The sequence below is a fragment of the Pleurodeles waltl genome, chromosome 4_1, assembly GCF_031143425.1.
Source record: "Pleurodeles waltl isolate 20211129_DDA chromosome 4_1, aPleWal1.hap1.20221129, whole genome shotgun sequence".
Taxonomy (NCBI): Eukaryota; Metazoa; Chordata; class Amphibia; order Caudata; family Salamandridae; genus Pleurodeles; species Pleurodeles waltl.
The window spans coordinates 241,536,627-241,564,582 of NC_090442.1; the positions used below are offsets into that span (position 1 = coordinate 241,536,627).

General features: G+C 44.9%; 1 protein-coding gene across 6 annotated transcripts in view; it reads left to right on the forward strand.

Moving 5' to 3' along the window:
* Positions 1 to 27,956, forward strand: part of FGD4 (FYVE, RhoGEF and PH domain containing 4) — a 514,720-nt gene that overhangs the window by 382,639 nt on the left and 104,125 nt on the right. For all 6 annotated transcript variants that reach the window (XM_069228222.1, XM_069228225.1, XM_069228227.1 and 3 more), the window contains exon 5: positions 27,865 to 27,954. In XM_069228222.1, coding sequence (XP_069084323.1) covers positions 27,865 to 27,954 — 90 coding nt within the window. The remainder of the gene's footprint in view (positions 1 to 27,864; positions 27,955 to 27,956) is intronic.

The following is a 27,956-nucleotide window of genomic DNA, read 5'->3' on the forward strand; positions in this document are numbered from 1 at the left end:
CCATTCCAGTGTTAGCTGGAGTGGAGTTAGAAGTGGTACTTTTCTTAGGACAGGCCTTGTCTTCAGTTTGGTGTCCAGGCTGATTACAGCTACGACACCAGGCCTTTTTGGGATCAAAGTTTTTACCCTTGTACCCAAAATTGTTTTGTGAAGAGGCTCTGGGCCCACCCTCCTGTGCAGGTTTTTGGGGGCCTGTAGAAGACTCTTTACTATTTTTGTTTTTGGATGTCTCAACACTCTTCCCCTGGGGAGGCTTTGTGACCCCTTTATTTTGGTCACCCCCTGTGGAAGTCTTGGTCACCCTAGTCTTGACCCAATGGTCTGCCTTCTTTCCCAATTCTTGGGGAGAAATTGGTCCTAGGTCTACCAGATGCTGATGCAGTTTATCATTTGAACAATTACTTAATAGGTGTTCTTTCACAAATAAATTGTACAGCCCATCATAATCATTTACACCACTGCCTTGAATCCAACCATCTAGTGTTTTTACTGAGTAGTCCACAAAATCAACCCAGGTCTGGCTCGAGGATTTTTGAGCCCCCCTGAATCTAATTCTATACTCCTCAGTGGAGAATCCAAAGCCCTCAATCAGGGTACCCTTCATGAGGTCATAAGATTCTGCATCTTTTCCAGAGAGTGTGAGGAGTCTATCCCTACACTTTCCAGTGAACATTTCCCAAAGGAGAGCACCCCAGTGAGATCTGTTTATTTTTCTGGTTGCACAAGCCCTCTCAAAAGCTGTGAACCATTTGGTGATGTCATCACCATCTCCATATTTAGTTACAATCCCTTTTGGGATTTTCAACATGTCAGGAGAATCTCTGACCCTATTTATGTTGCTGCCACCATGGATGGGACCAAAACCCATCTCTTGTCTTTCCCATTCTATGGCTAGGAGCTGTCTCTCTAAAGCCAATCTTTTGGCCATCCTGGCTAGCAGGAGGTCATCTTCACTGAGGATATCCTCAGTGATTGCAGAGGTGCTGGACCCTCCTGTGAGGGAAGCAGCATCTCTGACTATCACATTTGGAGACAGAGCTTGAGGGGCCCTGATCTCCCTAATTAGGGCTGGGGGGGGGGGGGTAATTCTCCTCAAAGTCACTAGCTTCATCCCCTGGGAGGTCATCCTCCGAGGGGTTGGCTTTTTCAAACTCTGCCAGCAGCTCCTGGAGCTGTATTTTGGAAGGTCTTAGGCCAACTGGTATTTTCTTTATTTTGCAGAGAGACCTCCGCTCCCTCATCTTAAGATGGAGGTAAGGGGTGATGTCGAGTTCCATCACATTCTCTTCTGCACTAGACATTGTTTCTAAAAGTTGGAATACTTTTTAAGAATCTAAAACTATTTCTAGAACTTAATTCAAACTTTCACAAAACTTTTAAACTCTAAAAGAAATGCTAACAGGGACTAACACAAGGCCCTAGCAGGGCTTTAAAAAATTTAGAAAAATAGCTCAAATTGCAAAAATCAGTTTCTAAAGACAATTTTTGGAATTTAGTCGTGTGATCAGGTATTGGCTGAGTAGTCCAGCAAATGCAAAGTCTTGTACCCCACCGCTGATCCACCAATGTAGAAAGTTGGCTCTGTATGCACTATTTCAAAGTAAGGAATAGTATGCACAGAGTCCAAGGGTTCCCCTTAGAGGTAAGATAGTGGCTAAAAGAGATAATACTAATGCTCTATTTTGTGGTAGTGTGGTCGAGCAGTAGGCTTATCAGAGGAGTAGTGTTAAGCATTTGTTGTACATACACAAGCAATAAATTAGGAACACACACTCGGAGACAATTCCAGGCCAATAGGTTTTTGTATAGAAAAATATATTTTCTTAGTTTATTTTAAGAACCACAGGTTCAAGATTTACATGTAATACTTCAAATGAAAGGTATTGCAGGTAGGTACTTTGAATTAGCAAAATAGCATATACAGTTTTCGCATAAATCACATATAGCTATTTTAAAACTAGACAGTGCAATTTTCAACAGTTCCTAAGGGGAGTAAGAGTTTGTTAGTTTTTGCAGGTAAGTAAACCACCTACGGGGTTCAAGTTTGGGTCCAAGGTAGCCCACCGTTGGGGGTACAGAGCAACCCCAAAGTTACCACACCAGCAGCTCAGGGCCGGTCAGGTGCAGAGGTCAAAGTGGTGCCCAACATGCTTAGGCTTCAATGGAGAAGGGGGTGCCCCGGTTCCAGTCTGCCAGCAGGTAAGTACCCGTGTCTTCAGAGGGCAGACCAGGGGGGTTTTGTAGGGCACCGGGGGGGGACACCAGTCCACACAGAAAGTACACCCTCAGCAGCACGGGGGCGGCCGGGTGCAGTGTGCAAACACGCGTTGGGTTTGTAATTGAAATCAATGGGAGACCAAGGGGTCTCTTCAGCGATGCAGGCAAGGGGAGGGCTTCTCGGGGTAGCCACCACCTGGCGAAGGGAGAGAGCCTCCTGGGGGTCACTCCTGCACTGGAGTTCGGATCCTTCACGTCCTGGGGGCTGCGGGTGCAGAGTCTTTACCAGGCGTCGGGATCTGAGAAGCAGGCAGTCGCGGTCAGGGGGAGCCTCAGTATTCCCTCTGCAGGCGTCGCTGTGGGGGGTCAGGGGGGGCAACTCTGGCTACTCACGGTCTCGCAGTCGCTGGGGAGTCCTCCCTGAAGTGGTTGTTCTCCACAAGTTGAGCCATGGGCGTCGGGTGCAGAGTGGTAAGTCTCACGCTTCCGGCGGGAAACGCAAGTTGTTTTAAAGTTGCTCCTTTGTTACAAAGTTGCAGTCTTTGGTGAACAGGGCCGCTGTCCTCGGGAGTTCTTGGTCCTTCTAGAGCAGGGCAGTCCTCTGAGGATTCAGAGGTCGCTGGTCCCTGGGGAGAGCGTCGCTGGAGCAGTGTCTTTAGAAGTGGGGAGACAGGCCGGTAGAGCTGGGGCCAAAGCAGTTGGTGTCTCCGTCTTCTCTGCAGGGTTTTTCAGCTTAGCAGTCCTCTTCTTCTTAGGTTGCAGGAATCTGAGTTCCTAGGTTCTGGGGAGCCCTTAAATACTATATTTAAGGGTGTGTTTAGGTCTGGGGGGTTAGTAGCCAATGGGTACACCCTCTTTGTGCCTCCTCCCAAGGGGAGGGGGGCACATTCCTATCCCTATTGGGTGAATCCTCCATCTGCAAGATGGAGGATTTCTAAAAGTCAGAGTCACCTCAGCTCCGGACACCTTAGGGGCTGTCCTGACTGGCCAGTGACTCCTCCTTGTTTTTCTTATCATCTCCTCCGGCCTTGCTGCCAAACGTGGGGCAGTGGCCGGAGGGGGCGGGCAACTCCACTAGATGGAGTGCCCTGTGGTGCTGTAACAAAGGGGGTGAGCCTTTGAGGCTCACCGCCAGGTGTTACAGTTCCTGCAGGGGGAGGTGTGAAGCACCTCCACCCAGTACAGGCTTTGTTACTAGCCACAGAGTGACAAAGGCACTCTCCCCATGTGGCCAGCAACATGTCTCTAGTGTGGCAGACTGCTAAAAACAGTCAGCCTACACGGATAGTCGGTTAAGGTTTCAGGGGGCACCTCTAAGTTGTCCTCTGGGGTGTATGTTACAATAAAATGTACACTGGCATCAGTGTGCATTTATTGTGCTGAGAAGTTTGATAGCAAACTTCACAGTTTTCAGTGTAGCCATTATGGTGCTGTGGAGTTCGTGCATGACAGACTCCCAGACCATATACTCTTATGGCTACCCTGCACTTGCAATGTCTTTAAGGTTTTGCTTAGACACTGTAGGGGCATAGTGCTCATGCACTTATGCCCTCACCTATGGTATAGTGCACCCTGCCTTAGGGCTGTAAGGCCTGCTAGAGGGGTGACTTATCTATACTGCATAGGCAGTGTGAGGTTGGCATGGCACCCTGAGGGGAGTGCCATGTCAACTTACTCGTTTTGTCCTAACCAGCACACACAAGCTGGCAAGCAGTGTGTCTGTGCTGAGTGAGGGGTCCCCAGGGTGGCATAAGATATGCTGCAGCCCTTAGAGACCTTCCCTGGCATCAGGGCCCTTGGTACCAGGGGTACCAGTTACAAGGGACTTACCTGGATGCCAGGGTGTGCCAATTGTGGAAACAAAAGTACAGGTTAGGGAAAGAACACTGGTGCTGGGGCCTGGTTAGCAGGCCTCAGCACACTTTCAAATCAAAACTTAGCATCAGCAAAGGCAAAAAGTCAGGGGGTAACCATGCCAAGGAGGCATTTCCTTACAGTGTCTGATAGCTCAATAATGGAGTTATAGAAGAGGGAAAAGTCTAGAGATGGATTAGGGAGATCATACTAGTAAAATTAGGTTTGGGATGAGTCAAAGGAGGGATACATACGGGAAGAATTTAGAAAGGGTTTCTTGGGAGATCACAGTAGTAAAATTAGGTTTGAGCTGATCCAAAGAGGGATAAAGAAGGGAAGATAGTTGGATGTGCTGTAAGAGAATAACACTATGAGAGCATTAGGTGGACATTTTTATACCAAGTAATCCAACCTCTCAATGGGAAGTCAATTTCTGGCCTAGGATTTGGATAAATCCTCAAATCTGACAAACATGGTGATCAACACAGGGGCCAAAACTGATACAGAACTGATCAAACTCCAGAGATTAAAATTGTCAATCAATCCTATGTTTTATCAGTTAGGAAACAAAGTACGTGCTTCATGTAATCTCACGTGTCGAGAAAATGAGGATGGTGTATGTTTTTAAAGCAGCAATCCTGCTTTATGTCAATACAATTGATTTATTATTGTACAAGCCCTTCAAAGGCTTGAGTTAAGTCATAGTTCTGAAATGCAATAGGATGCAAATCATTATGATTGGTAGATAAAATGGTTCATGGCCAAAATACTTCCCCACAGCTGTATCATTTTCAAACATATATGCCATCTTAAAAATGATGGTCAAGATCATCAGGCTTTCTATCTGTTCCAGCTTTCAAAAAATCCAAACAAACAAACTTTGTGGGCAGACTATGGACTTTCCAGCTGTTTCCGGCCTGGCTAAACACACGATTTGAGGAAACCTGCAATTAAAACAAGGCTATATTCCCACTGTACTAAAACTGTAGTAGTTGGTATTGATCCTCTGTGCCAAGATGCCACTAGAAGAACATTGCGATTTCAAAAACAATTATTGGAAGAAAAAAAAAAACATAATACTAACACAATGGAGACTATTACACATCCTACTAGTTGTTGGTGAATGAGATCGCTTAAACAAAGCCTGGCAAAACAATATCAAGGCTTCCTCTGGGTCTTATGGTATCCTTGAATACTGCTCTAGGATGTTGCAACCCATATTAACCACCAGAGAGTGTAGAGAGAACAAAGTATTACCTGCCACCACTGCTGGTCAGTCTCTGCCAGCACCTTCACACCACAGCACTGTAGGGCAAAGTACAAGACAGCCACCACAATGATGCTGTGCCTCATATCAAAAGACATAAGACCTGCTGATGGATGTCCCGCAGCAGAGCCCAAGCAGTCTGTGTGATGGACCACCGATCCCAGCAGTGCAGAATCATCCAGTTCTTCAGCGAGACAAGCTAATGCAGGAGTTGTTTGTGTTGGTGTTGGAGATGTTATGTATAATCTTAGTTTCCCCTCAGGTGTAGCCCAACAGAGCTACACTACAGGGCACTCAAGTCATACGCTATCCTAAAGTGACAGTGCTTGGTGATCCATTTCCTACTCATTTTGTTCTTTTTAAAAGAGAACTGCATACAGCCTTCAGGCCCAGGGGTAAGCTATTTTTTTTAAAGAAATGGATTCTAAACAATTTGACCCCAATTTGACCTTACACAGAGGACATTTAAGATTTAATTATAGTTTCCATGACAGCGACATTGGCCTGGAGCCTCTCCTCAATTCATCTCCTTTTAAGCCCCAACGCTTGTGCAGCAGACAAATTAGTCGGACCTGCTCCTCCTCCCCCAACAACCATTGCTGACATCTAACAAACTTACAAGCAGAACTACACAGTAACTGGAGTCTCAGGACATTACAGTAAACTTGTTAATTTGAGGTCCGGACTGTGGGTTCCAGACAGCCTGAGGCAGAAGGTTAGAAACAGTATGAAGGAGACCATGGGACTAAAACCACCAGAAGGCCAAAAACAAGCACTGGCAAAGCCAATATGTGTTACATTGGACACCAGTTTGTTTGGTTTGCTTGAAGTTTGATGATTATGGCAATGCGGTATGGTCAGCTACACGAGTCAAGTTTGTCCCTGTCAATGTTTTCCCCAATGGATTTAGTTATTTAAGTCACAACTAACCACAGGAGTTCACTTTTAAGGACCCCATGGTCTCACATATAGACCACTGCAGAGTGCCAGAGGTCAACAGGAGGGTCCAGTTCAGATCATTATACTGATCAGCTGAATACTTCCAGAAAAAGGCCTCTTGCAGCTGGTTTTGTCCCTGTAGCCCCACAGATCTTCCTAACTAACCCTTGGAATTCATCGCTTTGTCCAAGGCACAAGAGGGAGAAAGTCCAGTCCTTCAGGGCTCCTTAAGTGAGACAGCAGGTCCAGAACGTATTTTAAAGTGGGTGTTTTGAAGGGGCGTGGCTAAGATGGCATAGAAGCCTTTTTTCGGAGCTCCGCCGTCGGCTCCAAGAGAAACCAGATCGGGCGCCCCGGCGACGCAGGTGGCATCTCCTGGTGCTTTGGGGGACCCCGTGATGGGCCGCAGACCTGGAGTGTAGCCCTGCAGAAAGCGGAGGCGGGGCCGAGACAGACTGCGAGTGGCACGGAGGCCACTGGAGGCCCTCCCGGATGCACAGAAGTGACTGGGCCTGACCCCCCGAGAGACGCCAGATTGGGCGCACGGACCATCGGCCCAGTTGGCATTTCCTAGTGCTGTGGGGGCCCCTGTAACGGGCCGCGGACCCGTAGCGCAGCCTTGCAGAAAGCAGAGGTGGGGCCGAGACAGCACACGAGTGGCACGGAGGCCCCTGGAGGCCCTGCCGGATGCAGAGGAGTGACGGGGCCTGATCCCCTGACGGCCAGTCGGGCAAGCGAGGGACCGAGGGGACTGCAGCGGAGGGGCGCCGGAGCCACACTGAGCCGAAGGAAGGGCAAGACAGGCCTAGCTGGACAGAGGCCTGAGGACGCTTGAGCAGCTGCGGATCAAGTACAAGACGATGCCAGCAGACAGAGAGCAGAGCACGTAGTGAGAGCAGGCCAGGACCGGACAAGGAGGGGGGCAGATGGGACACCAAGGCCGTAGGGGTACTTGGCACAAGGGCAACTGCATTGCGCTGCCACAGAGGCGAGCCGGCTTTCCATGTGAGGAACAGTGGACAGCACAGCTCACCGATCAAGCCAAGGACTGCCGGGGGCCCTGAGGGCCACATGGAAGCAAGGGGGTGGGGGACGAGTGGACACCCCGACCCTGGGACCTACGGTATTACTGGTGCGTTTGGCCATCAACAGCGAGGCTGGTGAAGGACACAGAATATCCCTGGGTACCATACTATCAGCACAAGAACTGCAACAGAGGCCGGAACCTGGGGAATACCTGGGAAATAGGAAGGGAACGCTGACTGCGATCAACAGACAGGGCACTGGGATGACCAACACACCCAACACTGAAGATCTACAGGGTTGGAGGCAGGGGCGGGTATCAAGCGTTTGGAGAACGCAACCCTAAAATGTATGGCAATAAGAGCACCTATATTGGAAGATTCCGCACTTTTCCGGGGATGGTAACCCCTTAGGTGAAAGGGCAGAAGGGGCCATCTTGCGCGCAGGACCCCTTCGGAGGTATCGAGACCTGCTTGGCGGGGAAACCTGACTGAGGATGCAACTGGAGGGCCACAACTCCTATAAGGTCGTTGGCCGCTCATGGGCCAGCAGAGATAGCGTCCCAGAGACACAATAAAAAGGAGGGTTCCGTCAAGGACCTCTTTAACAAAACTCCCACCAAGAAGGGTCCCCGGCGGCGAAAGGTGGAGACTTGATAGACCTGGGAGCGCCGGGAGACAGAGAAGCATCTCTGACAAGAACATTCATGGAGCAGCAATTTGGGTCCCTTCGTGGAGACTTTGCCACCTTGACACAGGAAATAGCGGCAGAGGTCAAAGAACTCAAAAGAGAGGTTGTAGATCTAGGACGAGTAGACACACTAAAATAAAGCTTGTGACGCACAAGAAGAAGAACTGAACTGCCACAGGAGGGAACTTCTTACACTAAAGGACAAAAACCAGGAAATGCAGTATCAGATCAAGGATTTGGAGAATAGATCACGGTGCTCCAATAGCCAAATAAAGGGCATACCAGCACAAGCGATGGCGGGAGCCCTAGAGGAATTTGTGGTGCGTCTTTTTCAACATGTGGCTCCAACCCTGAAGATCAGACTTTGATGCTTGACAGAACACATAGAGTTTGCCAGCCGGCCCACTCACCAGGTCAAGCCCAAGACATACTGACCTGCTTGCACCACTATAAACAAAGGGAGTCCATAATGGCAGCGGTCTGAGACCAAACATCGATTGATTTCGAGGGCCATCGAGTTGGCCTATTCCAGGAACTTGTCGATGCTGACATTGCAGCGCCGTAGAGCGATCCGACCTGTAACGGACTTCCTAAGAGAAAGCGGTATTAGCTATAAATGGGGCCATCCCTTCCATCTTCACTTCGTCTGGCAAAATAAAACTCGCAGTATCCGCACATTGGAGGAGGCACAGGCCATGGAGGGAATGCCGCCATGCCTTGGAGATCTGGCACAGCAGCCAAATGTACAAGAGCAGCTGCCGCAAACTGATGGGGGGCTCTCAAAAACTCAGGCCAGACAAAATAAACATCATAAACCTACAACGGCAGAGAGCCAAAAAGAGAGGGGGGCATTGCTTCAAAGCTTACGCAGTCATGACAGCCTTTCAGAAGTGGACTCAGACCAATGGTAAATCCTAGTACCTACATAAGGCCCTCTTGTTGACAAAGGACGGCGGTCTGAGGAGCAGTTAGAGAAGCAGAGCAAGATCTGGTAAAGGCAAAGGGACAATTGACTGAGACAGCCGTGTCAAGAGTGGTAGTTGCCTGACGACGGAATGAAGACCAGGCTCACCCCCAGACTGATCTACGTTTGTTCCCAGGCGGGCAACACCTTTCAAGTTTATACCCTGTTGATTGTTCTCTTTACCCCTGTTCTCTATTACCCTACCTTGATTCTGATGGGGCCCACCTCCCCCTTCGCCATTTACAGGTCCACATACCTGGGTCTCCTCACTATTGGGTAAATGGTTCAACAAACACCATAGCAACAAACCCCATCTCCCCCAGGATCACTATCCTTGGTCTAAATGTTCGGGCCTTAACACAGCCATGAAACGACAAGTACCGCTGATGCAGCTCAGGGCCACAAGGGCTGATCTGCTACAAGAAACTCACCTAATTCGCTCAGACTGGAAAAGGCTGAAGTCACACTGGTTTGACAGACAGTTCCATTCCTCAGGCCCTGGGAGACAGGCAGGAGTAGCAGTCCTTTTGGCTACCAACATCCCGGGGAGGGCACTTAGTGTACAGGATGAGATCACTGGGAGGCTTCTCTCCCTTCACATAGATATTCAAGGCCATAGGCTGACTGTAGCTAATATTTACGGACCGAATGAACAGCAGGAACGCTTCTGAAGAGATTGCCTGGGGAGGGTTCTGGCTATCCCAGGCGAAGACATTGTGGTGGGGGAGGGTTTTAACCTGGTGCCAGATACCCAGCTTGACAGATCTTTTCAGAGATATGGCCAGATGGGTGCTATCCCAAGGGACTTCCAGGGGTGGGTGGGGACGGCAGGACTAACAGACATTTGGCGCAAGCAACACCCGAGAGAGAGGGCGTACTCCTTCTTCTCAGCCAGGCACCAAACCTATGCACGCATTGACCTTTTCCTCACCTCACCGCGCATTACCAACCTTGTAACCAAGACTGAGATAGGAGTGGCCTCCATATCGGATCACTCCCCGCTCATGATGTCGCTCGCCCTTTCACCACACACCCCAGGTGCACAGCGCTGGCTCCTTAACACAAGACTCTTAACATACAAGGATACCCTAGTGGAAATCAAGACCATGATAAAGCGTTACCTAGACACACACGACACCCTGAAGCCCGTATTACCACTTTAAGGGAAACCCTTAAGGCAGTTATTAGGGGTCAGTTCATAGCGATAGTGGTGAGATAAAACAGGGCCCGATGGGAGAAGCATCAGCAGCTAGAGGATTTTGTAAGGACTCTGGAAGTCACCCATAGCCGGACAGGGTCTCTGGTAGTGAGGAGACAACTCACCACTCTCCGGAAACAGGTACGTGCTCTAGATAAGGATAAGGTGGAGTACACTCTACTAAGCAGAAATTCTACGCAAGGGGTTACAAGGCGGGCTGCTTACTGGCCCCACCGATTCTGTGTGCAGACCACGGGACGAAGAGTGGCGGGGCTGCAGCTGCCTGACTGCACTCGGACTTGTCAGGAGGAGCAAATTCTACATTAGTTTGAGCGGTTCTACTCCTATTTATATACCGCAGAAGAGCTTGATGTGGATGGAGTGGGAGGCTATTTGGACTCCATCCCTCTGACCCGAATCCCCCCAGCGGAAAGGGATGTCACACCTGTGGAGGTCCATGCGGCCATACACCGTTTGCAAACAGGTAAAGCGCTGGGTTCGGACGGCTTTGGAGCAGACGTCTATAAGTCCTTTGGCACCCAACTAGCACCAGTGCTGGCTCGCTTGTACAATACGTTGAGCACGACTTCTCCCCCTCCCCCCAGGATGCAACTGGGAGTGGTGACCGTCATCACTAAGCTGGGAAAGGACCTGTGCCTGTGCTCCTCCTGTCGACCCATTACACTAGTGAATGTGGATGCTAAGATTTTTATGGGAATTTTGGCTCACAGGTTGAACCCATACATGGCGGGCCTGGTTCATCCAGACCGACAGGGTTCATCCCTGGGCACTCATGTTGTGATAATACTAAAAGATTATGCCACTTACTGGACAAGGTACATTGTGCCCAAATCCCAGCCCTTCTCTTCTCCATTGATGCGGAGAAGGCCTTCGACCGGGTTCACTGACAGTATCTCCATGCGGTTCTGCAGCATTTTGGACCGCTGCAATTATGATAAACCTAGAGGCATGGTATCTGTGAACGGAAGAATGTTCCAGCAGTTCCCTATCTCAAGGGGCGCACAACAGGGCTGCCCCCTCCTGCCCCTATTATTTGCCCTATATATGGATCCCTTTGCTGAGCGTATACGCAACCATCCAGATATATCCGGCCTGCCGATGGGTGGTGGAGAGCATAAACTGGCTCTCTACCAGGCGAAGTGCTGCTTCACCTATCCCAACCTCAAATCTCCCTTGCAGGGGTCATGGCAGAACTGATGTCATTTGGCAAAGTCTCAGGCTTTAAAACTAATCTCACCAAATCATCAATACTGAATGTAACTATCCCGGAGGTGAATAGGATCTCCCTAGAGGCGAGTCTTCCTTACTTACGGGCCACACAGGAAATCACGTATCTGGGCCTGAGAATACATCCCACGCCTGGCGCGAATGCAGCACATAACTATCATAGGATACTAGACATCGCACGCACTGAATTGACGAAATGGAGGGCCTACGGCCTCTTGTGGCTGGGTCGCCTTGCATCAATTAAGATGACTCTTCTGCCTAAAATACTTTACCTCATGCAGACACCGCCAAGTCTGCTAGACAAGCTGCAGGTGCTTATATGGAGTATGTATGGAGTGGCAAGAGGGCTAGAATGTGAAAGGACCAGACATACCTACCACAGACAGGGGGAGGGCTGGGCGTCCCACATCTGCTTAGCTATTATTACGCAGTTCTGCTGCGCTACATGGTTGAATGGGCCCGACCTCTGACAGAAAAATACTGGTGTTTTATCAATCAAGCGGTAGCAAGAGTTCACATCTGGAAGGTGCCGTGGCTACCCAGGAGACACTGCCCGCCTGGGGTGTATGTTTCCCCAGTCCTGCCAGCTACACTTGTGTGTGTGGGACATGGTGCAGATGGCAAAAGGGCTGTCCACGTCAATCTCCCCTCAGTCATCGCTTATCGGTAACCCAGATTTCCCTACGGCGGTTAGGGAGCCCGCTTACCTATCGTGGCAGGACTCACAGTGCAAGAGGATTGGGGACCTCTTTGATGGGAAGGGTTTCATGGACTTAACAGACTCCAGGCAGAAAAAGGTCTCCCCGACACCGCATACTGGCAATACCTGGCTATTCACCACTGGATAACCTCCCCTGCAATACGTCCACATGCAAGTCGACCCCTAACCTGCTTTGAACAGTGGCTCCTAACTAGGGAAGCGGACAAGCGACTCCTGTCCGATATTTACGCCTTCCTGACTGACCGCGCTCTTCACCACACCAGCCAGACGCAGATGTGAGTCGGAATGCGAGCGCACCTTTACAGATCGAGAGTGGCGGGATGTTCTAGGCAGGGCACGAGTGAAAGCCCACACTACAACCACTAAAGAAATGTTTTTGAAAATAGCCTACTACATGTATTACACACCTGCGTGGATGGCCAAATGGGGGGTGCGTGGCGATGGCAAGTGCTTGCGTGGATGCAGACGGGAAGACGCTCTTGACTCCAAAAGCCTCGGCTTCAAACACTTTGGGAAGATGTGCTTCCACTTTGAATGCTTTGGTGCAGCAACTCTTGTCTCTGAAAACTTCAGGTCCACTAGTTTCGAGTCAGAGGGTGGGCAAGAGTGTGTATTTCAGTCCAGAGCCGAAACGGCGGTCAAAGTTTTAAGGACTTAGACTTCAAGTCTGTATCAAGAGTTTGGTCCGGCTCAGAATGATGGTGTCAACCATGTCTGGGAGGCAGTGGTGCACCAGTGGCTTTAGAGGCAGGGCAGCTCGGGCGCTAGAGACTGGTGCGTGGTTGAGAGGTCGGTGACCGACACGGAGCAGAAGAAACACAACGGTGGAGGCAGACGAAGAGTGTAATTGTTTAAAAGTACAGACGGGGAACTGATCTAAAAGTCTGACAAGAACACCACACACCATCAAACCGGAGCTCACTTCAATCTATCAAGGGAGTAGATGCCCATGTTCAGTACCACTAATAGGTTGAGTCACCAGGTCTTGTGACTAGAAAAGTAACTTTGAAGAAACAATAAAGTGTACCTGTCAGAGCCCAACACTGGATAACAGAAGTATGCACAACATGTGTATCTGCAGCCACACATGCCATAAACAAAAGTCTGAGGTACAAAGTAGTAAACAATTGTTAACCATAAGGTACTATCTGCAAATGCAGTAAAAACAAACATCAGAAACATGTAGAACTGCTGTTGTTTTGAATTCCAAAATAAATGCAATCCAATACCTTAGAAATGATTAGCAGAGCATCTGCAAAAGCTTGTACTCCAAGCTGGGCGCATCCTTTAACATTCAGCTTGTGCTTAACAAGGGCATTGGCTATTGCCACTTCCACAGCACCAGCCCCTGCAACTACACAACCTTCGAAAAGAGAAACTATGACCAGGGCCACTGGAATTATGAAATTAAAAGATAATTGAAGAAACCCATAGGTACAGAAATCCAGCATGTAATGTTTATTGCCTGACTGTTCTTACTTTATTAGCACACTGCACTTTCCTTTGGCCCTAACATCTATAAGCAAATGCCTCTTTTTGCATCTTCACCCCAAACGTTTTGGACTGATGCAGCTGGTTTTTCGACTCTGAGTGCACTGATGCCTGCTAACCAAAACTTCCACCATTAAAAGAATATGGTTGATTGTCTTATATCGAATTTGTGTAACTTTACTTATTTAAAAGTACCTAGTATATGGTACCAGGGGTACCCAGTGCCTATAAATAAGTGTCCCACCAGGGCAGCAGCCCTTATAGTACTACCCTGGATGTGAAAATGTGAAAATGTGTCTCCCAGTCTGCCATTGAAGACTGGCAGAGCAGTTTTTAAAGTGCTAACTTGACTTTCCCATTGAAACTAATGACAAGGCCCATTCCTTCCTTTTAATATATATGTCACCCCTGCATCAGGCCTATCTAGTCCTGTGGCAGAGTGCTGGGTATTTAAAAAGTAGGACATGTATTTTATATGTCCTAACCGTAAAAACCCCAAATTGCCATTTTTAGAAAAGCTAGTAACCCCATTGGGGAGTACAGGGTTACAGGCTGACAACTTCGTTTTGCTAACTTATGAATGGGACCACTAGAGTTGGAACTTCAAGGTATCAAAACAATCATCACATTAAACCCAACTTGATTGCCATGTCAAAAGTAATGTACCTTTAAGAAAGTTTCCACTCTATTGCCCAAGATTTCCAGTGGACATTCACAAATGCTGGCCACAAGACAGTCTTCTGAGGCGTAAACAACTCTCTGGAAAGGAACAATAGAGGCCTCTTGTTTGAAGACGTGTTACCTCTCCCTGACATGAAGCCACACATGGTGTGAGCCCAAAAGGTTCATCGAAGTGCAGTTTAATCAACCAAGATGGACAATAGTAGCCCCAGGCAGACCCTCGTCGACCACACAGCATCCTCAGCATCTCACAACATCTTAAGCATCCTGTGTCTGTTGCATCAGGATCATTCTATTAAAATATTGGATGATTCGTCCATAGACCCTAGAACTGGACTTGAGACTGCTTTGGTGATATGGTAACTGTCCTACAACTTCTTACTGGTCCCCTCAACTACCTATCTGCCGGAGATGGTCTCCCAAAGTTGTCAGGATAGTTGAACACAACTTTATGAATGTTTTCAAAAGTTGTCAAACTTTCTGCTCACAGGAATTTTTTGTACAGAGCAATGATTTACGATTCACTTAAAATCTATCTCCGGAACCCAATGGTCAGTTTTTGTGTCTAAAAATTTATAAAAATAAGATCTATTTTTATAAATGAGTGTCAGATTTCTTTTGTGTTGCCTGACCTTCTTATTTTGTTGTTTTGATGCTTGTAAATGGTTTAGACTTGTTCCTTTGTTTATGCCTGACTGCTCAACGACACACCTACCCAGGTTTAAGCTAAGGTTTAGCAAACGAGCCTGCTGGTATCATGATTATATTACATGGTGAGGGTGCATAACCACACCATGTAATATACCACTTTCCTCACACCGTCTTTATCCTTCAGGTAGACTAAACCTTTATTTAGTATGACTTCCCCTGGCTTCAACCAGGATTGATGTCTGTTTGTGATTATACTATTTTTCTTGTTTTGGATCCATGCCTTGATCTACCCATCCACAATTTGTGCTGTTGCGTCTCTATTCGTAATAAAATGTCTTCACATCTCATGTGTATGTACAACCCACACTGTTGATCAGTTGGGATCTGGATTATCTACACACCTTTGGGTTGTGGGATATGATGTTCTACATTAGATGGAAGCTACAGTCATTCTTATCATGTTGGATCATTGGAAAATAAGTTTGTGTGTCTTTAGAAGTTTGTTGTTCTAGGCGAATACAGGGGTTTCATCTTTTCTCTTGATGAATCCCCTGACAGTCACTTTGAAAAAAATCCCAATTTATCACCGTAGCTTAGTTCATGCAAGATGTATGTCTTCTGAGGTGCAGATTCACTGTACTGGAGTAGTAATTTTCTATAGTTCAGGTCCGAAGAACGAGCCACTCATCTGCTTTGCTGGCTTACCAAACATCTATGTTGGATTCATTTGAATTGGTTGTTATTTCATGCTCTTCCTCTTGCTGGACTTTGTTGGCTGCTTCTCCTCCTCTCATCACTTTGAAATTACTAAAACCTTATTTATTTAAGTGCCAAGATGCAATGCAATTTTCAGAAGCATGCTGTATATGGTCAGCATCATTATATTGTACGTTACAGGAAGATTTATTCTAGGAACCATTTACACCACAGTATTGTAACACTAAAAATTGGAAAAATAAGTTTACATCATAACAGTATATTTTAGGCATGCATATATAACTAATCACATTATCTTTCTGTGCCATATTGAGTTGGGGACTAGTTTGACAGTCAAAAAGGAACCACAATTAGTGCTGAACTCCCAACAGGATAACAATGCATCGTACTTGTTTTATTTAGTGTTGCTCTAGACTTATCAGATGAAACAGTCGAACCAGACGAAAGCATACATGTAGATTTGCTACGGTATTAGCTGTCGAATGAATTGACCCTAGGCACGTTTTTCTTAAGTTGTAATGTTTGGAATAGGACAGTCAGTTAACGTTGCCATACACAGCAAGGATGAAGTATTTGCAATTACCTGAGAAGCATTTGAAATTACATTATTTGGCTACTGTCTTTAGGGAGCAGCCCTGCTCTTGATACTTGAAACCAAATTGTATTATTGTGAGTTTTCCTGGAGATAGTTCAGACTCCTGTGAGAAGGATACTGAGTATTGGTATTGCAATGTGTTGCCATTATAAAGATGTTAAAAGTGAGTAGCGTTTTCATTATTTGTAATGTGAAGGAATTGGTTCGGGAGGAGGAAGAAAAGACATGATGGGTGAAAAGTTGATGTGAGAATATCATTTTGTACCACAGGTTGGTTGTAGAACGGGTTCCGTGTTTGTAAAAAAACATAACAAAACATGAAAACTATAGAAAAGAGAAGCTCTCTTGAAGACACTTTAACATTAAAAAAAGAGAGAGAAAATAGACGGGGTGTCCACTAAACAAGAGTTGCCACAGATAGTTGGAAATGCTAAAAAAAATCTGTATATGCAAACACATAACCATATACTTATACATGGCTGTATAATGGCCCTCTGCTCTGCCGCAATAAATATCTAGCTAAGTGAGTCACACTTTAGTAGCTTCATACTCAGTCATAAGTGCTCTTTCAGGGAGAACCTTGTACGGTGTTGTGACGGTCCCATTCTTCCCCCTCCCTGTCCTTGCCACGGTTGACGATGGCCTCTGGGATAGATGTTGCCACTTTTGGCCAAACAGCAGCACTCAATATATGTTGATCCAGTCCATCAAACAGTCTCGTAGTTTTCAGCTTCTGATGTTCGCCTGCTGTCCCACATGAAAAACTACACTTGATAATCACTCTGCAGCTTCATTCCCCATTTAGATTACCATGCTTGGCCACCTAGACTCTCCAAACAATAGTTCAGAGTGTAGGGAATTTCTAGCTTCTAGTTGCTAAGCTAGACATTCTGTACATCTGTAAGAAGCCAGTAAGTGCAAATTCCATAAAGGTTTCTGTAAACAGGCAAAGAACTAGATGGTTTCCGAAATCATTATGATGAGATGGTTTGTCTTTTTGATGCAGATTGAAAACGTTTTCTACACTTTTTGGATGTTTTAGGATTGCAATAAGTCCTTCTAGTCCGTTTCTCTATTTTAGCCCATTGTTAGTCTGTAGCTGCTATTGAAATAAATATGCATTCCGAACTTAGAATCAGTAACACACAATTGTTTTGATTGAATTTGAAAAAAATGCAAGCATTTTTTCAAAATAGCTCAGCCTTGTTGAGTTTAAGGTAGGTTTGCTTGACACTTGATCCTCTAGCCATACAGAGGATTTAGATAACACTTCTAGGCTTTGCCAATAACAGGTTTTGGCCAACACCTCCTAAAAAGTCTCTAATTTATGTTGCCTAGAATAGGAATTGTGAGTTGTGTTCAGATTTGATATCTTACAGCAATTTGAGTCAACATTGATGTGCTCGATGTAGAGGTGTTCTAAAAGCTATTGTATTATATTGTCTCTTTGAACAAATGCTCTGTAATAAGATATAACAAAGGTCCACTGAGACGAGCGTCCCTAGGCAATAAACCTGAGTGGCCAATGTAGTAGTATTAAATTATCAGATCAGTGAGAAAAAGGTGGGTTTCCGAAGGACCTGTCACACTTCTCTGAGAGACTTTGTGAGTGAAAGTGATGGCAAATATACTGTCAAACAGGACTTTCCAGACTGGTGTAAGGTTGTCCAAATACCAAGTATTAATGAGGGTACAAGCTACACCTGCATCACTTTCAATCAGTGTACCAGTCTAACAATCAAATCAGACAAAGGTGAGCGTTATAAACGTCTACATTATCTCATATCTCCTACCTGCCACATTTTAAGAGGAATACTTTTGGTTTTGAGAACTTCAGCTACGTAGTGTGTGGTTCCTTCTTTTACCAGTTTACCATCCATTTTTTTTTTTTTGTGAGGGGATGGCATCTGTTTTTCTTTCTAATAGAAATGCACCATTTTCCTATTATCCTGCTTGGAATATCTGTTAATCTTTTGCTTCATCCATTGTCCTCAGATTTGTGCCTGAGGTTCCCTTTAAAATTCTGATAAATGTAAGTCTCGTAGGGCATTGACACTTCTTGTTTTTAAGACACGTCCTGGAAGTGAGCTCAAATACCTATGTTGTGAAAGAAAATAGAGTGGCATACATGTGTTCAGTCAAACGACAGTAGCATTTAAAAATAGCCATGTTTTTTTGTCAATATCACCTTTAGAGTTAGCCAAGTCAGACTCTTCCTGCTTGTAATCCCCACTTCCTGGCTGAGAGTTAAAGTTGAGGTTACCTGGTGTCCTTGCCATGAGTTATTCAGAAAGGTGTTTACAAGTAATAGATGTGTCTGTTAGATGTCCCCCTTGTCAGTGGAGAGGTTGAAAAATGGCTTGAGTCTTTTAAACATGCTCTAGACAAACATCTATATCACATAGGCCAGAAGACTTGAAAGAAGCAAAGTAAAGATCATTTTCTGAGGCAGTGAATGAGCCACAGTGCAAAATATTTAACAGATAAAGGCTTGGGGGCTTACTTGTGTGAACTTGTTACATTGGGACTTACACATTTATGTACAGTTCCCTTCTCTTCACCAGTGGTTGCCTGAAGGTTGGATCTGGTGAGAGCTTCATAGGCTGTATACGAGGTCATGGTGGACAGAACTCCTGGAAATGAAAAGGCTCTGACGAGTCTGAACTGCTTGTAAAGGTCAGGAACCCTATATTTTTCAGACGGGTAGTTAGGCTTAACCCTGTTCCTTGGATTGATCTCTCAAACATTCAAAGAATCACACTACAATTGTGAGATTAATAGTTTGGAGATTATGGATTTTGCAACTCAGGTCGGACTCTGCAGGCTGCATGTACTAAGACAACTTCTACTGGACTAGGGGTTCCGGAGTCCCTCGCGTGACTCCAGCCCACAACTAGGTACTACTTGCAGGCAAGCTCATGGCTCCAAAGGTAGACCACTACAGGTATTTGAATGCACCATGAACTTCTTGAACTTCACACCTTCCACATCATCAGACGCATTGGAACTCATTGTTACAACAGCCAGCAGGCACTGCACGCCTGAAAGCTGAGTATTTCATTGTTCCTGATAATATATCAGACGGTTGTCTGGCAAGGTCTGTTCTGGGAGAACTTTGGTACGAGTGAGAACAGCTCTTCTGCTCCTTGATCCAAAGTGTCAAAAATATTTGTTTCTAAAATTTGCCCGTATCAGTATTGTGTTTTTAAAACAATAACTTTAATTCTTTTGGTGCAAGTCTAGATCTTTTACTATGGTCTTTATGTTTCCACTTAGTTGACCTTTCTCCACTAAAAACTATTTTAATATTTTAGGGCGGATAGAATCACACAGTAAGTGTCTAAGGGGCTTCACTTTCTGGAATTAACCTCATTCTTTGTCTCTGTTACATAAAAACGTTTTGTTGCAGCAGTGGTCCTTGGAGCACAATACCTCAGCCACTTTGTCTAAGAAGCAACTAAATAGTTCAAACTCCGTGTGACATTCCAAGCAGAGTATTCCAAAAGAGACTTAAAAGCATTTGAATAGCCCTTTCCAGACATGTTGAAGCCTATGGAAAGGTGAAATTTGAATAAGGGCTAGAACTATAGTTATATTTTAATATTTTTAAAGTAATTATTAATACTAATCACTGTTTTGAATAGTTCAGATTTGCGAGATATAGTAAGAAAGACACATACCCACCTGAATCTGGCATAAACAGGTGCTGCTATCATTTACATTTTAATATGTGCTTTTGAATTCTCTCAAGCGTGACACACCAGCCTGTAGGCTCTGTGCACATGTGCTGGTAAACAGAGTACAAAGACAACCAAATTACATAGAGTGGAATTAATATTTCTTGCCAAAATTGAAACCATGATATTCATAGGCTTCTGTTCACATGCCCACAAAAATCCTCTATTTGTTTATTTCTAATACAATGATAGGTTACATAGCAACTTTAATGTCTGCTTTGTGATTTACTTGTATTACCAGTATGCTTTATACTTTGATGTAGACTTGCCCCATTTCACACAAGTAAGAGAGAGGCGAGAGAGAAGTACTAGTCTCAGGACACTGCAGATATGAAAATGTAAAAGCTAAGAAAGAAAAAAATATTTTCTACTGAATAATGGAGACAGGTTCCTTACTGTGTACATGACTACCCCACAAACGACACCTGACTCAGTTTCATATGGGGCTTTTCACCTAGTATGAAAGCCTTGACTTTTATGGGAATCTCGCAAAGCCTCTGTTGTATTGATACCTTTTGTATTTCTATTAAATCATTTTTGCACTATAGCTGCTGAGAATTTTGTTTTCTGAGTAATCAAAGTGTCTGGCAACCTCCATTTGATCCTCTATGAACTCTCACTTTTTTAGATCACAAGTTGTATTTGACTTCCCAGCAACATATACCCTGCATGATGACATTTTGTCTGCATACTGCTAAAATATATGGGATGTACTGCTCCCAACTGTACAGTATGAGGGTATTGCAAGACACCAAGGAGTTTCATGGCAAAACAGAGACACAGAAGTGAAGACCCAGTTCTTTTATATGGTTATCGAACTGTTAGGTAACCAGAAATATCCTTATTATGTACCTAGTGGCAGTGTATATTATCCTATACAATTAGTGAGTCCCCATCTTCCTTTCCGATGCTGGCGAACTAAGACAGCTGGAGTGGTGTGCAAGCTCTGTGCTGTGCCGGTGAGCATGCTCTACTGTAGAGAGTATAAGCAAGCGGCTTGACTGCAGTGTGCAGCCTTTCCTCTCCGAGATGCACGCATGTGCTACTTTTCCTCTCTGAAACGATGTGGAAGGCATCCTTGCTATTTCCCTTGCCTTTCCTCCCCTAAAGGTGCTACATGTTCAGCCTCCTCTCACTCGCTGGCCAGTTTGATTTTTAGGAGGGGTGCTACCTCTCTGAGTGAGGTTATGGTGGGAAATGAAGGGATCTGACTCACTGGAAGTGGAACACGTTTGTGTTTCAGCATCACTGTGTGCCTCAAGCAAGTGGTGACATGATTTTCTTATTCCAGACTCTTTCTGACATCAGATAACATCTGTCATGAAAAACTGTAGAATACAGAGATTACCCACTCTCAAGGATTACAACTAAATAAACAATAATTAACGTGCACCTTTTTTGCAAACCCAGTGGTTTCCTCAGTGAATCATACCACTGGTCCTTGTGTAGGCTAACTGTGTTATTATGGTAACCAATCCTGGCTTGCTACCTATTCCATCAAGGACAGCTGTGGTTGTTGCCTATCGGAATAATTCAATTAGTTAAATGTTTACTTCTAAAAATGCAAACATATAGCTTCTTTATTGCTTTTATGCATTTTGTTCATCAGTAAAACATAACATAATTCACTTGTACTTGGGAATGCATGAAACTCATCCCATTTCTTAGAAAAATGTTCTACTTCCATATGATGCCCAATGATGGACTCAGTGGCATCAACTATACGTTGAGAAATAACTTGGCTGTACTACCTGTTTTCACCTGGCCCACAGCAATATGTACTCTATTTACTTCCATATATGAGGATCGGAACAATAATTCCATCTCATCAGCATCTTACTTGGCTCATAAGATACCTTGTACCTGGATCCATAAAACTGTCTCAGTCTTCAGAAGGTCCAGTGGGAATGTAAAGAAGCATGGGTGCGTTCATCATTTTCAACCCATTGTCCACATTATTGATGTCCAGTAGGATGCATTGTTCCAGCATGCAAGTGTCAATTGAACTATTTAAATTATACTGTTGGCCACTGTAATATCACCCCTTTGTGTGTCAGGAATTAAACCCAACTTGATTGCCATGTCAAATGTAATGTACCTTTAAGAAAGTTTCCACACTATTGCCCAAGATTTCCAGTGGCCATTCGCAAATGCTGGCCACAAGACAGTCTTCTGTCAGGAATTTAGCATTAATCCCATCCTTTGTCCAGCAAGTTGCTAAAAAGCTTTAACTGCTTCCTCAATATACTATCATGCTTTGAAAATGTGTGTCCTACTGCCCCATGCTTTGTGAAAGTTCACATTATTTTCTTCTTACTTTTGCCTTTTTGGCCAGCTCGATCATATTGATGTAATGCCCCCTCAATGTTTGTCGTCTCCAAGCCTGCAATACCTATTCAACCAGTCCTGCTCTACCTTGGTTAGGCCACTCACTTACATTACTCACTTGCTAAAAGTAATCTTTTTTCAGTCATGTTTTTTCCGCATCTCTGTTACTCTCTTCCTTCCCCAAGCCATCTAAAACAAAGGCAATATGTCTCACCTATCAGAGTTATTGGCTCTGGCAATGATTTTAGCCATTCTGTGCAGCAGAGTTTGCTTGGGGGACTAGGCATACAGAGGGAGGGAGGGCTAGAGAGAAGGACATCGTTGGAGGAAGAGGACAGATGAGATATGGCAAGGACACAGACAGTGGAGTTTGGGCAGGATGGTCTGGGACACGCAGATGGATAACAGAGGGTGTGTGGGAAGAGCTAGAGCAAGCTCACAAACAGTGGCGGTTGTAGGGAGGGGCTAGGGCAAGCATAGCAATAGTGAAGGGTGTGCAGGAGGGTAATGAGGGAGGACATCGGGGGAAGACACGAGACAGACAGCTGTAAAACATTCACACTCTTGTAGGTTACAAAAGAAAAAAGTAGTGACTGAAAAAGTGATTAGTGGAAGGACAGAGTAGTGAGTTCATGCTCCAGTCGGGGAACAAACACAAGAAGAGGAAAGAAAGCTTCCAGAACCTAATAAATAAGAAGCAAATGCAAATGTCAATGAAACTAACCAACAGTAAGCAATGGGAGGGCCTCTAAGCCTGCCATAAGATCACAAAAGGCTTTGCAGATTTTAGGCAACACCTAAAAATGGAGCCCATGGAATTATTTTGCATAGGTAGCTTAGATAGAGCATGAATCTTCATTTTATCAAGCCTTGTGTTGATCATCCATTATTGAGGAGTTTGCTGGTAAGGTGATTGCACCCATGAATGAAATAGTATTTCCTGATAGTTTAAGTGGCTACTTCAACAATCTTTAAAAAAAAAAAAACTTTTATCAGTTTCATGTGAGCCAACTTTGCAGCATTAAAAATGGTCATCGCAGTGTACAGCGGGTAAGCCATGGGACAATACCGTACATAGCAGCAAACGTTATAATTCCCTGTCAATTTTTAAAACAATAGCCTATGGCGAGGCCAGCCATAAACTTCCCCTCACCCTGTCTAGGAATCCTACGTAGGAAAGGACTACTCATCTGAAGCATTACTATCATCACTGATCAAAGCAGGGTCCGGGCCACAAATCTGTCCCTCAGACTCCCCCATGTGAGTACATCTTCCCCCCAACTTTTTCTCCCTGCTGAGCTTTTATGTGAATCTCTTCTGCTATCATCCATTCCTCCACATCCCTGTGCCAAAGTGCTACCTCCAGGACATGCTGACCCATCCATGTAATAACCACCCTGCGCCTGGTAAGGACCAGTGCTAGTTGCAAGAATTTGTATGCCATTTTGCGGCCTTTAGGCCTGCTTATGTTCCCCAGCAAGCAAAACTGTGGCATGAGTGTGGCTGAAGCGAAGGGTATGTGTAAGTTCGCCCACCACCCAGACACAAAAGTCCTGCACTCTTTGACATCACCAGGCCAAATGAATGAAGCCGGCCCTTGGGTACCTATAGCAAGGGCACTTATCTGACCGAGTCTGTGACATACGTCGTAGCATCGGTGGCGTCGGGTAGGTACAATGTAAATAGTTGACCAGCTTAAGAAGATCATTACAGTCTTTCTGAGGGTGCAAATGTGGGTCCAATCAACATCCCTCATAGGGGCACCCAGGTCCGTCTCCCAGGCTGCCCGGACGTGCCATGGGCAGCCGGCCGCGTTCGCCGCCTGTGCTTTGCATAGCAAGGATATCAGATGCCGTCCCGACCTGCAGGACAGTTGGGTTTCCATAGTGCCTGACACCTCTGGCTGGTGCTGCCAGAGAGGAGGTCCAGATCTGCCTGGCCAGCTCTGCCAGGCTGGCATAGTGCAAGAAGTGGCCCAGCCTGAGTGCAAACTCCACCTGCGCGTCCTCAAACAAAATAAGTGCTCATTAGGATATAAGCACACCAATAACTCACAGCCCCCATCTCATCCTTGCTTGAAAGGACATATTTTCAGCCATTTGTCAGATCTGCACCAGTATCCATACCGGCAGCTCCCGGGGGAAAGGGGCGTGTTGCAGGACAGCTGTTACCAGCTTCTGAAATATACGTGCAGTCTGTCTGATCACATATGGTGCGTAACCTGGTGCTCCAGAGCCCTCCATCAGTATCGACGGGTGTTGCCCAACATCGATCGTCCCCGTCCGCATTCGCTTCTCCGAAACTGTATCCATACTTCAACACTTAAAGTGATATTGCATAAGGGGTGCCCCTTAGCATTATAACCCATCATGCTGGTTGTGTAAACAGAGTCTCTGGCTCAGCTCTTCAAGGTTGCTTTCCCACCCACGGGTGACACAATTTAACTTAGGTCAATGCCCCAGCATATGAATATGAAATAAAGGTATTTGTAGCTCAGCAGAACTCCACCCAGTACGTAGTTGAAGTGGTGTCAATGCTTTTGGGCTACAGTTACTAAACAAGAATTCTGAAAATCTGTGGTGATCAGAAACAAACCTTTTCATTCTCTTCAATCACAAACACACATGATGCGCTGAGAAAAAGATACTTTAACTAAAAGGCATGTTTATTACAACAGGTGCACCCTGTTGCTCAACACATCTAAAATAACCACACATATTACCAATAAAACAGCACAAATGAACATAGCAAACAAGAATAAAATGAACATTTATACCATGGTTAAAATGTAATCTAAAAACATAGCACCCTAAAACCTACTTTTATGTGCTATACTAGGAGAGTATAGAGAGTAGAAATAACTTGCATCCAGATTTTCTTAGGGAGGATGAGAGTACTGCATACCTGTTTATTACAAAACATTGTAATTATCAGAATTCAAGAAAGCTGTGTTCCCTGTGAAAATGCGATGCAGTAGCATCTCTGGTAAGCAAAATCCTCTCTGGCAGAATCTTGCATGATAATCTGGGGCAAAAGAAGTCTCCTGACAAGTGGTCAAATGGTAGTCCATGTATATTGTATTTTATCTAAGATGTAATTTCCAACATCACTTTAAGAATGTTTGATGTAGCATTGGGTGTCAAGATACTAGTTTAGGACGCATTCCTTTGCAACATATACGGTAAAAGTACGGCAGTTCAGACTACACTGTTTGGATATTGCTCTTTGTTTGACCTTAAAATTGAGATAACAAGGCACTTGTCCCACGCTGATGTTGCAAAATGTGTTTTGTTGATATCTGTATCTAAATGACTTGACACTTTCGCAGTTCTTGGAAAAACGAAGACAGACAACATCTGTGTTAAAGGCAGACATTTTTATTATTTTGCAAAAAATTTTAAAAAATGGACCCTCAGCCTACTTAAAATGGAGTCCGACCTTATGTCTTTAGATCATACTCATGGCTACATTACTTCTGGTACTTTAGGTGGGGCGATAAAGGCAGTAGGTCAGTCCATTAAATTTAGGAAACAGCACTGTGATGTGACTAAAGATTAATTTCCAGATGATAGTCAACGCAGAGTTCTATACTGATAAAATATCCAGGCCAAACACATGAAGCACCCTTTAACAGCTGAAGTTACTTTTCCAGTTGAACTGTACTGAAGGCATAGTAGTAACTGCTGCTGGATATTCTTGGATATGAGCAGGAACCAAGACTGGATGTTCTGAGACTATTTTAAAAAACTGTACATGAATGTATAGAAAATGAGTTTTAAGTGAAACAATTGGGTATTGGGCCTTAGCATTCCAGTTTATAGAGGTCAGTTGGGCATTCTGTTTTTTTTGCAGATCCATGCCCTCTGGCTGTAAATGTTGGAATTACAGAGGCTGAGAAACACCAGGAGCTTCTGTTTCATGTTACCCATGTCCTAGGCCATGTTATTTTGTTGTAAATAGGCTGACTCTTTACTGCTTCACTGTTATGTATCTAGCTACTCAGTTAAGGGTGAGCGCAAAGCACTCAAACCCTCTTCTAATCTGTCTTTAGGGGGATTTTAACCACACCCATGTTACATCAGTCACTTTCATTGGTTTGTGGGCTTGCTTTTTAAAATCCGCTTGTTTTCACTTGTGAAAGGCATGTATACGTCATGCCTTTTCCGGTGTTTAGCCCTCCTCGAGAACACCGGTAAAGTACTGGAAATATACGAGGCTCCATGTTTTCCGTATGGTTTCTGGACTACTTTTTCTCTTTATTTTGCAGTGAAAAACAGCGCAATCACACTCGTTTTTTTTCCCCCCCATTTAATGTGGCAAGAAAAGTCCGGTTAGGAGTTTACAACGCTAATAGCTCTAACTCAACGTAATGCGAGATCTGTTGCATTGCAAATGCTTGTTTATTTTGGGTTCTGTAGAGAACAATTAAAGCATGTCCCTGCTGAATGGTTCTGTCTCCAGGGTCATTGTCCTACGCCTGAGATTTCAAAGACTGTACTTGGAGGTGTTACTTTTTCTTCGGTTTAATAACTTATTGAGATGGAGGTGGTTTTCAGACCTACTCAAAAATATCACTAAAAATGTCTATTTTTAATAAATGGATCAAAGCTAATGTATATATCCCCTTAACACAAGAAAGTTTGTGACATTTGATATGACAGGCTGAAATTCCTAAACACTAACCGTAAAAGGAGTACTTGCACCTAATAGGGGCTATGACCATATTTCCATTGAGGACCATGAGCTGGTCACTTAATTTACTTTAGTAGCTAGCTTTTCGAAAAGTCTTTCTTATAATTTTGGTAAGCACTGAATGAGAGTAAATGATCATGTTATACTCTCATTCTCAAAACAGATGTTATTGTAAGGCGTCTGGTCTAAAACAAAACCAACCAGCTGCACTGCAGCAAGGAGGGCGATCATGACACGGAAGCGTAATCTAAGAATGCCACCCCAGAGAGGGTCATGGAACAGAGAACATTGAGAAGTAAGTGAGAATGTCACAGGTGAGGGTGTTTATGCACTCAGCTTCCAATGCTGAATTCACCTGAAACTTGCCACTGAGTGGATCAGAGGACATAAGTGCAGATCACAGGAGCCGGAAAATAGTGCAACCATGCATACTGCCCGCATCCTTAGATACTGAATCTCTTTCAAATCTGCAGGGTTGTGTCCAACAATCTCTTTATGATCCGAAAAGCTATCTTATAGTTTTATAAGTAGCCTGCTTCACCTCAGAAAGTGGCCTCTTGCCTGTTTGAAGTTGCCTGGTAATGTGCATTATGCCTTACCTCCATCCCTTCTACTACACCCAGACAGATTAGATTGCTTCAGAGAAAGGACTTTAATAGTTCCATAACGAGTAAGTAACTTGACCAACCAATAAAAAGAGATCTGTTGATTTTATTTGGATATATCTTTAAACCAAACATAGGTGGATCAGTTTTATCACTGTTCATTAAGACCGAAAACTTTGTGGATTGCTGTGTGAAAAATGTAATGTTTTTGACATCTGTAATGAACAAAGTGTGCTCTTATTTTAGGAAACAAAAGAGCAGAAGCTTCAGAAGATAGCAAATGAACTTTTGCAAACAGAAAGAGCTTACGTCAGTCGACTTCACCTCCTCGACAAGGT